Raw genomic sequence first — 13896 nt, 5'->3', positions numbered from 1 at the left:
AACCAATAACAACAAGCGTCAAGCATGGAAGCGCTGGAAGAAAAGCCCGGTCTGCTCCCAGATAGCCAGCACGTCTTGCACGTTTCCACCCCTTCAGTCAGATGCAACCCAGCTGTGGCTCATTAACTCTCACAGTACAAAAACTGCAATGGAACAGAAAAGCCGCAGGCCACCGGTCCAAAGGCGACAGGGATTTAGAGGTCTTGAAGGGCCACTTTACAGAGTTTTATCTGGCTGGTGAAAGACTGACGTGATAACACACACCATTACACGTGTCGGGGCTATCTGTATCCCGCAGGCCGGCTCTGTGACCACCAGGCTTCCCTGCTCACACTCTTTTTTGTGTTATCTGCTGCTCAGAGATATAAAAAAAGAATTTTTGCAATGCTCTGATTGAGACTACACGATCGTCGGGGAAGGATTCCAGAGTTGAAAGCAAGATACAAAAAGTGGTGCGTGAGGGTGTATGAATAGGAATGTCACACAATGCAGTGCACAGGAGTGGGAAGTGCGTCCACGCAACTATACTGTAGCTAAGGACGCATTGTACTGTGTGCTTTAGGTCCTACTTTGCAGACAAGCGCTTCTGTGTTGCAGCAGCGTTTCAACGTGGGGTGCCCCAGGGCTCCGTGCTGGGTCCAGCTCTGTTTCCTTTCACATGCTCCCTGTTGGCCTCTTTGTAGACAAGCATAATGTCAGTTTGCTCAGAAACATTTCAAGGGTTCAACCGATGCTCGCCTCGCTCATCCACTGTATTGTAATAACACAGTTTCTCTGTGTTCTTTGGCATCAGAAAACAAATCCTTCTGCCGCCTCCATCTCGTCCAAAGCTCCGCTGCTCGGATTTCACTCTGCATTTTACACTACAACCACCACATGCAAAGCCCAGAGAGGACTTGTCCCAAAGATCTAGCAGAACATCCATCAGCCACCAGCCACTAGTTTATTATTCGATTTTAAGCCAGTGGTTCTCAATCTTACAGACTTTTACAGCTTTGTTTACATGATGCTGACGTTACTTTACCGTGAAGCTATTTACTGGTAATTACAGTAATCTTCTCGAATAAAAAACTTTGCATTTCAAAAACAGCCAAATCTCAGTTCACAAAAGCTTCACATCTTTCTAACCTACAGAAAAGCCTTCTTCTCTGATCGGCCATAAATCTTCCCGATAGGTCTGCTGCTGGAAGCTGCAAACGCAGAAACGTATTTCAGTTTGAATGATGACATTTGCAGGGGGAACATATCGAGCGTGTTTGGGTCGGAGGCTTTGTTTATAATTATTTATCACGGCGAGCACAAAACCAACACAGCGTCTTTGGGTGTGAGCCGAGATGCTCTGCAGCCACGTTTGTTTGCACAAACATTACTTTAAGGACTAAAGCAGATGTAAATGTATTTTCACCGCCTGGCGCATCGCTGTCACATAAACACGAGTCATTACTCTCGTTAGGCAACGGGCCTTTAAAGTAAGTTGGAATAAATGATGCTGCATGTGTTTATCATCTCAATTAAACCATTTCGTTTTCCTCAAAGACCGAGTTGTTTCGAACAAACCGTTTGCATTTGTCGAAAGGATTAACTTGAAGTGACACTCAATCAGCACACTTTCACTGTTTGTATAACCGGCACGTCGACGCACTTCACAGTTGGGACTTTTCCAGCTGATTCCGTCGAGGTGTTTGATGAAAAGATCAAGCAAGATCGAACGAACAACAACTGGACAAAGACAACAACGGAACTTTATTTTGAAATTGACAGTAAACAGTATCAATATTGAGATATTGTCCCAGTCAGTCCTTCTCCACCTCTCACTCCACCTAATCAGTTCATTCCGTACACCTGCTGCTCACACTCACCTGTCCGCCCCACCCACTCTCCTCGGTATATAAACCCCACCCACTCCCCTCAGTATTTAAACCCCACCGACTCCCTCAGTATATAAACCCCACCCACTCCCCTCTGTGTTTAAACCCCACCCACTCCCCTCGGTGTTTAAACCCCACCGACTCCCCTCAGTATATAAACCCCACCCACTCCCCTCAGTATTTAAACCCCACCCACTCCCCTCGGTGTTTAAACCCCACCCACTCCCCTTGGTGTTTAAACCCCACCCACTCCCCTTGGTGTTTAAACCCCACCCACTCCCCTCAGTAGTTAAACCCCACCCACTCCCCTCAGTATATAAACCCCACCCACTCCCCTCTGTGTTTAAACCCCACCCACTCCCCTCGGTATTTAAACCCCACCCACTCCCCTCAGTATTTAAACCCCACCCACTCCCTCAGTATTTAAACCCCACCCACTCCCCTCAGTATTCAAACCCCATTCACTCCCTCAGTATTTAATCCCCACCCACTCCCCTCAGTATTTAAACTCCACCCACTCCCCTCAGTATTTAAACCCCACCCACTCCCCTCAGTATTTAAACCCCACCCACTCCCCTCGGTGTTTAAACCCCACCCACTCCCCTTGGTGTTTAAACCCCACCCACTCCCCTTGGTGTTTAAACCCCACCCACTCCCCTCAGTAGTTAAACCCCACCCACTCCCCTCAGTATATAAACCCCACCCACTCCCCTCTGTGTTTAAACCCCAGTCAGTCCTTCTCCACCTCTCACTCCACCTAATCAGTTCATTCCGTACACCTGCTGCTCACACTCACCTGTCCGCCCCACCCACTCTCCTCGGTATATAAACCCCACCCACTCCCCTCAGTATTTAAACCCCACCCACTCCCCTCAGTATTTAAACCCCACCCACTCCCCTCAGTATTTAAACCCCATTCACTCCCTCAGTATTTAAACCCCACCCACTCCCTCAGTATTTGAACCCCACCCACTCCCCTCTGTGTTTAAACCCCACCCACTCGCTCGCTCGCTGCCAGATCGTCCTCTGCGTTTATGCGAGACCTGCCAGCACTTTCCTTTGGACTGATTCCCCGTTGCCGACCCTGCCTGTCTTGGACTCCCTCGTCTTCTGTCCCGGTACTTCAGTCTTCTGTCCCCGACCACGTCTTTGCCCAGTGACTCTGTAAACTGTTGGTTTGCTTTGGGGATAATAAAATACTCCGTTTGGAACTACAACAACCGTGTGTTGTATTGGATCTGAGTCCGTACTTCACCGATCGATACGCTAATAACACACAAAGTGCTGACAGCTTTCCATGGTTACAGTTTACCAACCAAATATCAATTCATCTTCTTTCTTTGACACAATCGTGAGGAATTCATGAGTTTAGACCAAAAAATAAGTGTTTTTTTATAAAGTCTATGGGAAATAACTACTTTCTTGTTTATTCCCTCTGTAAACATTATAAACGTTTATTCACTGTAAACATTATAGTCTCAATCTTCTTGAATACAGCATGATGTTCATTTGGTAAATTGTGGTCCGTTTATAGAGACAAAGTGGTGATTGACAAGTAGTAAGTGTGGTCAAGATGAATCTTGAAAGCCAAGAAAGGTGTAAGAGCCCGAAGTGTGTATATTGTTTAAATTGGACTTTCTCATATTGAAGACATTATATTGGATATGTATGTTGGCATGACGCCCCCTTTGTTTTCTTTCTTACATTGACGTCATGTCTGCAGCCGGTGCACCTTAGATGAGCTCATTAGACACTAGAGCGCAGTTTTTCCACCGTGTGACGGAATGTGTTTTTGGTATGTGTTTTTTTTTTTAACTCTCTTGTTGCTGAAATAAACACCAACCGAAAAGAAAATAAAGATCTCCTGTCATTCGCGTCAACAAAATGGAGTCAGCGTGTCTGCAGCTCAATTGCGGCTTAATAATTTTCGCGACCGAAGGAACGCCGCGACAATAGGAAATACCACAAAATAGCAAATAATAAGCTCAGCTAGTGAGTCTGTTTGGTTCAGAAGATTACAGCAATTCACAGTTTCGCAAACCTCAAAAGAAAGTAGAATAATCTCAGACTGTATATTCATAGTCTCTCCTCACGATATATATATAATATAACAGTATCTCATCCAATGCCTAGTCCTACCCCCCCGATAGCCACACTGCAGGAGTCCATCTGCGCTCTCCTCCACTGATTCTTCAGTCTGACAGTCAGTCACTGAGACGTATGGACGCTGGTCCTCAAGTCGCTTTGGTCATTTCTTTATTTTTTATTACTTTTCCCTTTGGTTTGCTCCTCTTGAGCGTGAGAGCTTCCTTCCCTCCTCGCCTCTTCACTCTCCTTATCTCCCCCGTGTTCGTTTCCTCCTCACTGATGCACGGCGTGCTAAACCAATTCTCTTCCCTTTGTGTCTCCGCAGTTCTTCATCCTCCTCCTGCTCATCTTCTTCCTGGAGATTTTGGCCATCGTGCTTTTCTTCATCTACCAAGACGACGTAAGGCTCCTAACCGCTTCCCGTGGGTGTCTGTGGCGCGTCGTTGAAGTTCAGAGTTTGTTCAGCGTGTCGTCGCTTTGAAAAAGCCACTTACAGAGTTCTATTTGTGCAGAGGTCAAATTCAGTGAGAACATACATAATTCACGTCGGCTCGGGAGATGCAACCGAAATATCCCGTCCTGATGTTGTGTAGGTTATTTCATAACAACAACAATGTCTTAATCTCTGGTAATTCAGTAATAATAATCCAAGAAATAAGCATGTAGCCTTTATTTGTAGGCGTTAATTTGAATTAAACACAGTATTTCCCCCTTTAAAAGGGAATCTAACGTGCAAAAAGAAGTTTAAAGTGAAATGAGACAACAAAATAATTGAGTATTCCACAAATTTAAATCCCACAAAATATTTTGTCAAAACCCGGTAATCGAAGCATGAATACAGCCACAGATTGTGTGTCACACAAACATTACATTCATACACAACAGGACTCAAACTTCCTGTTCGAGCTCCTCAAATCCGCCACGGAGAAACCTTTGCCCCGTCCGTTAGGGGCTCGAACCCGGCGTCCGGGGAGCTTCGTCGGCGATGCTTTAGTAAAACTCGAGGTACTTCCTGAGATGTTTCTTTGTCGCCGGGCGCTCGCGCGTCTTCCCGCGTCCGTTCCCTCGTTAATGAAGCTCCCTACTCTGTGAGTAAACAAGTCAGGCGTTAATGACGCAGTGGAGAGTGTGCGATGTTGCATCCTGGTAGTAATTAACGCCGCTATCCGGAAACAGCCTTTGTCCTTGGGGTCGTTTTACCCCGGGCAGAAAATAAACGTGATTAAACCGGTTACCCGGCTTTGTGTGTGCGTTGTGCGCGTCTTTCGTCGAGCAACCTAAACACCCGCTGGATGCAGCGGTGAGGATTTGTTGGGATCCGCAGTCTGCGTCACACAAGATGTGTTTCTTGTAACGAGGAGCGAGTCTCGTGTAGCTGTTTTTAATCGTGTTGTTGATTAACTTAAATTACAGGCAAGATGACAAGAAGCAAACAGCAAAGCAATGACTGCTGTGCGCTTCGGGTTCGTCCTCGTCAATTAGAAACACACACACGCGTCTATTTGGTCTGAGAAGATTTCAGCATTTTTTAATCGAGGAAAAACGGATTTCTCTTTCACATTCACATTATTTAATCCCAGTACAGGAGTCCGTTATCCTGTAATGAGCCGGAGTGACACAAAAGGATGAATAAAACAGGCAGGTGCTGTGATTTAATTGGCCGTGCATTCGACTGGACGTCCCCTCGAGGCGCTTAATGCCACACCAGTTAGGAAAGTGGATCTGCAACATGAATCTCTGGCGATTCCAGACGCCTTGCGTTACATTATTCAAGTGTTGGTACCCAGGAGTTCCTCCCTGCTGGCCGATGCGAGGCTAACCCGCACTAATGCCTTTGTGCATTCCGGTAAATAACAGCCTGCTTTGATATTCCCGGTGCCTCGGAGCCGCGGGGGGGGGCCTGGTTGTGTTTGTGTTGACGTATGAGTGCGTGGACGTGTTGGTCTCTGGCGGTCCTCGGGGGGAGCAGCGCGACTCTTCGACTCTTCTATTGGAACGCACCTCGTCCTTGAACTTTGACCCTCTTTGCTAAGCAAAATGAGAAGCGACGCCGTGGCACATCCTCCTGCAGGTGGTAAAACACGCTGCGCTCGGGTGAGCGAGTCCTGCCTGCTGCACGCTGCCCCCCCCCCGTCGAAGGGGTCATCGCTCACGTGACGCCATGAAGCTCCGGCCGGCCTTTGAAGAGCAGCACAAAGATGCCAGTGATGCAGAGATTACCTGAGAATGGACAAATCTCACGATGGTGATGACAACATTCTCTTTGTATTCCGCTAACAATGCGCCGGCTTCATACATCACGGCCCCTCGCTCCCTGCAGCATCAGTCGGGGACATTATCTCCTTTTCATGCTGTCATTATCGGAGATTCTGCCTCATTCTTTGGTGCTTTGTATTATTCTGCACCCACACCGCAAAACAATTTGGCTATTTTCTTAGTTCAGTTATTCAAGTTGTTCAAACGTCATCTTGACAGACTGTTTAGGAGGAACATCGCTTTTATAACCGCTCAGTTTATAAACTTTTTTTGCAAAATAAAAACCTTAATATCATCTGCGGGGAATTTTCTTTCACTTACAACGAGCTTCTTTCCATGCACACGAATATTTTTCGTCTCTTTCTGAAGAGATCCTTATCAGTGTCACTTTGTTTTTTTTTTATCCTGTGTGTGTAGATAGAGTTTATCTCTGATTATCAGGACCTGCTGCTTTTTCCTCCCCTCCGTTGCCACGGTAACCGCCCTGAAAGCGGGTCCTGCAGCTGCCGAGTTAAAAAGGTTCCAGTGTGCAGCGGGTGCACGTTGGTCGCGCTCGCTGGTCCGGCTCCAACGCCCCCCCGACCGCCCCGCCGCTTGTTTCCCCCTGTCGGCCTCTGACGACCGAGGCCATGCGAGGTGAAATGAAAATGAGCCTGGCGTCAGCGGCGCCGCGTTGAGAATTGTTGATGTATGGGTGTTTTTCGTGCCGCCACGCCGCGGGTTTTACAACCTTGTCGGCTCGGCTTTATTATCACCTCAAGGGGAAAATCAGTCCGCAGGAGAAAGATAAACAGAGCCACGACGGACCGGCAGACCGCCCGCCATCTTCTGTCATTAGTCCTCAGGGAATAACAGTTATTACTTGTGTTATTATGCTTTCAGTTAGTAGAAGTGAGAGCAGGCCGGCGGTGAAAAGGGGTATTTTCTGCAAAGAAGCAGCCAAACTTCTTTGTGTTAGTATTTTTCCTTAAGTAAAGTTGTGTTTGTGGTGTTGATAAGCGCTCGCTGTTGAGTATTGGATTCGGTTGCTAATCAAGCGTCCTGCCGGGAAGCAGAAAAGGTCTCGGATTGAGCGTCGGAGTGGAATCTCTCAACAGGCACAGCACGAGTGATGGAAATGATCGGCCTCCTTCTCCCAGCTTCCCCCCCGAGGTGCTTTGAGCTGTTAAAGAACCGTATTGATAGGACCTGGAGTCAGTTATATAAAGTCAGATCAATAGGCCTTTACGCGGCGGTACTTTTACCCCAAGAAACAATATGAAAACGTGCTTGTGGCTCGGGAGGAACATCAGTCGAGCAGAAACATCTGGATCAGACTCCGGTGGGACCGCCGAGCTCGATGCCGACGGAGGCCTCCGAGCGGAAAACGATTTCCCGTTTTGACGTTGAAAGCTTCAAATTAAAAGAGCGAATTCTGCCCCCGAGCCGCCGCGCGCCGTCACGCTGTGCACCTTTCCCGTCATGGCGGGGGCTTTTTGTTGCACCGACTTCACCTCCACTGGCTCGCTCCGTCCACCTCCACTGGCTCCGTCCACCTCCACTGGCTCCGTTCACCTGCACTGGCTCCGTCCGTCCACCTCCACTGGCTCCGTCCGTCCACCTCCACTGGCTCCGTCCACCTCCACTGGCTCCGTCCGTCCACCTGCACTGGCTCGCTCCGTCCACCTCCACTGGCTCCGTCCGTCCACCTCCACTGGCTCCGTCCGTCCACCTCCACTGGCTCGCTCCGTCCACCTGCACTGGCTCGCTCCGTCCACCTCCACTGGCTCCGTCCACCTCCACTGGCTCGCTCCGTCCACCTCCACTCGCTCCGTCCACCTCCACTGGCTCCGTCCGTCCACCTCCACTGGCTCGCTCCGTCCACCTGCACTGGCTCGCTCCGTCCACCTCCACTCGCTCCGTTCACCTCCACTGGCTCGCTCCGTCCACCTCCACTCGCTCCGTTCACCTCCACTGGCTCGCTCCGTCCACCTCCACTGGCTCCGTCCACCTGCACTGGCTCCGTCCACCTCCACTCGCTCCGTTCACCTCCACTGGCTCGCTCCGTCCACCTCCACTGGCTCCGTCCACCTGCACTGGCTCCGTCCACCTCCACTCGCTCCGTTCACCTCCACTGGCTCGCTCCGTCCACCTCCACTCGCTCCGTTCACCTCCACTGGCTCGCTCCGTCCACCTCCACTGGCTCCGTCCACCTGCACTGGCTCCGTCCACCTCCACTCGCTCCGTTCACCTCCACTGGCTCGCTCCGTCCACCTCCACTGGCTCCGTCCACCTGCACTGGCTCCGTCCACCTCCACTCGCTCCGTTCACCTCCACTGGCTCGCTCCGTCCACCTCCACTCGCTCCGTCCACCTCCACTGGCTCCGTCCACCTCAAGGACACAAGGTGTCAGAACAGGTGTGACGGCTGGTTTCAGGGTGAGAAAAGGCCACACTGGGGGTGTAATATGTGATAAAACAACAGTTCCCTTCACACTCTCAATCAGGGAGGGGGGTGGGGGGTGGGGGGGGGGGTCAGAAACGCCGACCTCGGGATTTCATTTCGTTAGTTCATATCCGGCGCGTGACGGAGGCGGTTGGAGACGAAGGCCCCGGCGCTCTGAACCAGGACTCGTTCCTTCCGGCGGCGCCTTTTGCAACCATAAAGAAATAAATTAAAGAATGCCGGCTATTAAAAAGCAGTTCCACTTTATTTCCACCAGCTCCACGACGCTTCTCTCCCTGGCAGCACACGAGCCATTCGTCACACGCCGGAATGTATCCGCGAGCGGAGAGGAGACGTTTTTATGCGTCCTTCTCTAATGTTAACCGTTATTACGTATTTATGGACTTTTATCTATTATAGACATCCGGAGCAGAAGTGCAGCAGCAAACACGTGAGTGAAGGCGGCGTTTTGTTGGACGAGCGTCTTCGTGTCCTCTGCCGACGGGGAACCCTGACGGTGCGACGCTTCATCTAGACAGCTCCACCTTCGTCATCATCATCATCATCACCGTCAGTGCCTCAGGCCTGAGAAGCGTTCAGTCGGCGTGGACTTTTCTTTACTCGTGTTCTGCTCTTTTTCCTTGTTCGCTACTTCTTTTTTTTTTTATTCCGTGTTTATACTCAAATGAGTATAAAATATGTAGTTTAATTGTGCTGCTGATTGACTGATCCTTTCCCAAACTATTAACTGCACCAACAAAATACACAAATTAAGAACGAAATGACATGAGAGAGATTTGTATTTTGAATAATTATAATCAAACTTTGGTTTAATTTAAGCATGAAAGAGAAGAGGAGGAGAAGCGGCGTTCACCTTAATGGAGGCTGTCAGATCGATCGGCGGCGCACGCCGGTCGCTGAGTGTTAATCAGGAGCTGATTAGAGACGGAAGACGGAAGGTGTAATTGATTTGCCCCAGTCGGGTTTTTCTAATTGATTTGCCCGATCCGAGGACTCTGATTAGTCAGTAAGAAGAGGAGCGGCGCCCGATTCAAGCCCTGATTTGTTGCTGCGCCCCGGGGGGGGGGAATCTCAGTCCGGAGACGAGAGGCCCCCCTACCCGAGGGCCGCTTCTCCTGTTCCCCGCCCCCCGTTCTCCAGACGGGTGGCGCTCCTCCTCCGCCTGCTGCAAAGCAGCTCCTGCAGGTTGCGGGCTCGGGGGCCCCTGAAGGTCATCGGGCTCCCTGCTGGCGGAGGGATGGGATGGAAGCGGGCAGCCAATGGGACGTTTGGACGCACTGGGAAAAGCACCGGGACCAAATCGCATGCGTATGAAAGACGGCTTTTTAAATCTGAGTCCGCCGCTGTGATTGAATTACAAACCTTCCGCGCTGCAATTTGAAGTTCCCGATCAATATCGTTGAAAGCAGAGAAACGCCGTCTGCGGTTTGGCGTCTGAGAGCAACGCATCTCCTGCCGGGAGCCGTTCTTCCTCATGGTTTCCTCCCCTCTGACATGTCTTCAATCCTAATGTCCTCTCTGCTTACTTCACTGTACCTGTTCGCCCGTCGTGAACTCTGTTTGTTCATCTGAAACCAAGGTGCTGCATCTCACATAGTAACCAGTGGCCAGTAATCATCACTCCAAAACATCTGAATACAGCAGGTGAACAAGTAGAGAACAAGCGGCTTTTACGAGGCATCAGGCGGAGATCTTCTATTCTACAGCTCGGGTTAAAGCGCCACACTCGAAATCCTAATGGAGGCACATCGGTGAAGGATCATGGCCTTTATTTCCTTCCACGTCGCTCCTCCTGCAACTGAATATGTTCAGTGGCTGGAATGAAGGAGAAGAGCAGCTCGATAACGTGACGGGCAACTTGAAAGTTAACATCTGTGCTGATGGAGCTGCTGTGTCTCAGCGTCTGGTTTCGCCTGCTGCCACATTTGGACAAAAGGAGCGTTTGGAAGAAATGTGTCGGTATAAATGAGGAAACACCAGGATTTTAAATCAGTGGAGCTCGGAAACCGGAGTAAAGATTTTTGAATTAGAATCCAAAGAGGTAAAATTAACTAATGAATAATGCTGAAATAAAAGCTTCTAATAATTATAAAGATAAATCGATAAATCAAAATCAATTAACAGCCTCTCTACGTTTTGCTTTTAGAGTTCTGGCAGCGTTTAAACGCCTCACCGCGGGCGTTTGTTGTTACAATTATTCCTGAAGTAAACAAACTTAAAGTGTAAACTCTGTGCCCTTCGTCGTCCGCTGGCTCGTCCTCGCCGCTCGTCTTCTTGAATCCACCCGTCCGTCTCCTCCTCTCTCTCTCTCTCTCTCTCCCATCTCTCCCCGGATCCCCGTCTGGTAAATAATTGATGGTCCATCTCTGACTCGCCTGGTGTAGTTAAAGGGTGACTGAAGTCCCGAGGACAACATCAATACGGCTGCTGGGAGGCCGGGCCGCGTCCTCGCTCGCCCGCCTCCTGCCGCCGCCCCCGCCGCCGCTCTTCGCACAACGACCTACTTGGAACCGAAATGAAAAGAGGACTTCACCCGGTCCACTCGAATGGGGGATCAGAGCTCCCGGATTCCCGCGTCGGATGCATCGGATTGATGACGTCATGCAGCAGCTTGCAGCATCTACATTGTTGCGAGAAATCACAATCCGTGTCATTCGTCTCGTTGTTCGGGATTCTCTTTCGTCTTCGTCTCTCTGAGGCGTCCCCATTTTCTTTCACGTGTTTACAGGCACCTGTATGTACCAGAAGGGGCGTCGACCAAAGGAAGGGCGGGAGGAAAGTACCTCGCCATTGTTGTGGGCTTTGAAGTCTCTTTGATGTTTCGACAAAGTGTTCAAAGTTCTCAATGTGTAAGATGGAAAAGTAGGCCGAGGCAGCGGGGGGGGGGGGCGCGTCTCGATGTCCGTCCCAAACTGTCAGACTGCCCGACCGCTCCACGTCTACAAAGAAGATTCTTGCATTCGGGGATTTGAGCGCAGAAAATCTATCCCGGCGGGTCTATCGAGCAACATTTCCACAGTGTTTGTTGTTGTCTTGTGACGGTGTGAAACTGTCGACAAGGTCTGTTGTGTTAAACATGTTCCAACTGTTACATCAGAGAAGCTGCGTGTCCTCGATTCGGCGACTCTGAGGCCTCATCTCTCAACCAATACGATCACTGTCATCCGAGGGTCTCGGGATTGACCGTCTAAAATGTGCAAACAGGGCGGAGCCTGTGGGCGCCGTTTGCTCCTCGCCGGTTGTGTTTGTCTCCTCCTCCGTCCTGTTGGTTTTGTGGGGTGAAGCGAGCGGACCTTTTTGTTCGACGTGGCGTCTTGTTTGTTCTGCACGGAGCCCCTCGGGTGCACAGCGGCTCGGCTTCCTGCCGATGGATTCACTCCGTTTAAAGGTGTTCTTTACCCACAAGATGAGCCGGTTTCTCTCGCAGGACTTCTGTGAAAGGCCTGCAGAGAAACACGGTGCGCAAGAAGAAGAAGAAGAAGAAGAAGAACTCTGCATTTAACCCGTCCCACATATTGGGAGCAGTGTGCTGCCGTTAAGGCGCCCGGGGAGCAGGTAGAGGAGGGGCGGGGTTAGGTGTCTTTGCTCAGGGACATTTCGACATGGGACGAAATGGAGCAGCCGGGGTTCGAACCAACCACCCTGCGGTTCCTGGCGCACCCTCTCTACTCCACATGCACCACGGTCGCCTCTGCGGTGGTCTTCTCTCAGGGTTGACCTCAGAGTCTATCCGGCTCCGCAGTGGTGGAGAAGCTCCGGTTCAGAACCGGTTCAAACTGGACTCACGTGGCCTCTCAGGCAACGCAACGGCTGGCAAACAGAAAGCCTCCGTGACCGACTCGGGACCCGTTGAACCTCGTCAAACAACGCGAACACCAGGCTGCTGGGAGGTTTCCGCAGGTCGTTGACCTCAGGTCTTTGTAATGTCTTCTGTTTCGTACTGTGTTCATGTTCTTTATTGCTGAGACAAAGACCTGATGGGATAAAAACACCCATTTTATTAGTTTCTACTCCATTCCGTGAGTGTTTGAACCGGAGGTCAAACGCAGAACACTCCACCGCGTAACGACCAAAACTGAGATTAAAAACCATAACTCGTCGCTCGGCTTTCCACGGGCAATCTACACGTCCAAATAACAATAAGTGACGGACGCCGTGTGTCTCTGCCTTCCTGTCTCCTCAGATCGACCACTACGCCCAGAGGGATCTGAAGAAGGGCCTCCAGCTGTTCGGCTCGGAGGGCAACGTGGGCCTGACTAACGCCTGGATGATCGTACAAACCGATGTGAGATGTCGTAGGTTTCCTTCCAAAATAAGCCTCCGTCCTTGCGGGGGACAACTCGGGTTTAGGCAACTAAACGAAAAGATTGAGAAGTACTTTAGTTAGGTTTAAGAGATGATCAGAACAACAATTTGTTTCAAAATAAAAGTCCTTGAGCCTCCAAACATGTGTTAATATGAGGCTCCACACTACCGGCTGCCAATGGTGGATTTAAATTGACAAATATCAATTAAATGAAATTTCAGCCCTTATGAAAGACCGTTTTGATTATCTATTGTGACACTTTATTATTAGAGACGTTTCACTATTTGTACCACTGCGATTCCATCACGTTAAAAGGGCTGTTTGGGTTTATCTTCCTGCATTTTGTGTAAAGAAATGTGGTAAAACTCTGCGATCCTTCCTGTTGTTACTGGGATGTGGAGAAAAAATGAACATAAAAATATGACAGTAAAGAAGTGTGAGGAAGACTCAACCGTAACAAACGCTTGAAGCTTTAGGGTTAAAATACTGTCAGATAGATCAACAAAAACATCACAGACTCTCTACGGTGTAATCCCGCTTTGATTGGTTTCCTTTCTGTTATTCATCAACATTATCTTAGATTAGATTAGTTGGTAATGCGAGATACGGGACGTAGGGCTGCAGAGGACAGATGGGAGACATCCAATGACAGATTGGAGACGTCGGGGCGCTCTGGACCGATGTCGAGCCTCTTAGTTCTGTTCCATTAGAGCAGTAAACGCTGAGCGGGTGTCTGGTTTCCTCGAGGCAAACTGTGGCAGGATGCCTCCTCGTTAGGAAAGACGATGACGGCGGAGAAACGCATCGCTGTGCAGATAATCCACGCCAGCGTGTGCGACGCGAGGAACCGCCGCGTGATTGAGCCATCGCTTGCAGGAGGCGTGAACGTGCCTCGCTGTGCACGAGGCTCCGTGCAGTCCGGCCGAGGTGAAG

The 13896-nt window shown here is 50.0% G+C and overlaps 1 protein-coding gene across 2 annotated transcripts in view; it reads left to right on the top strand.

Annotated features, from left to right (window-relative positions):
• Nucleotides 1-13896, top strand: part of tspan4a (tetraspanin 4a) — a 69024-nt gene that overhangs the window by 45678 nt on the left and 9450 nt on the right. For both annotated transcript variants that reach the window (XM_078085859.1, XM_078085858.1), the window contains exons 4-5: nucleotides 4282-4356; nucleotides 12841-12942. In XM_078085859.1, the coding sequence (XP_077941985.1) occupies nucleotides 4282-4356; nucleotides 12841-12942 (177 nt within the window). The remainder of the gene's footprint in view (nucleotides 1-4281; nucleotides 4357-12840; nucleotides 12943-13896) is intronic.

This window comes from Gasterosteus aculeatus, chromosome 12, assembly GCF_964276395.1.
Source record: "Gasterosteus aculeatus chromosome 12, fGasAcu3.hap1.1, whole genome shotgun sequence".
In the NCBI taxonomy this organism is placed as follows: domain Eukaryota; kingdom Metazoa; phylum Chordata; class Actinopteri; order Perciformes; family Gasterosteidae; genus Gasterosteus; species Gasterosteus aculeatus.
This window is presented reverse-complemented; position numbering and strand designations above follow the sequence as displayed.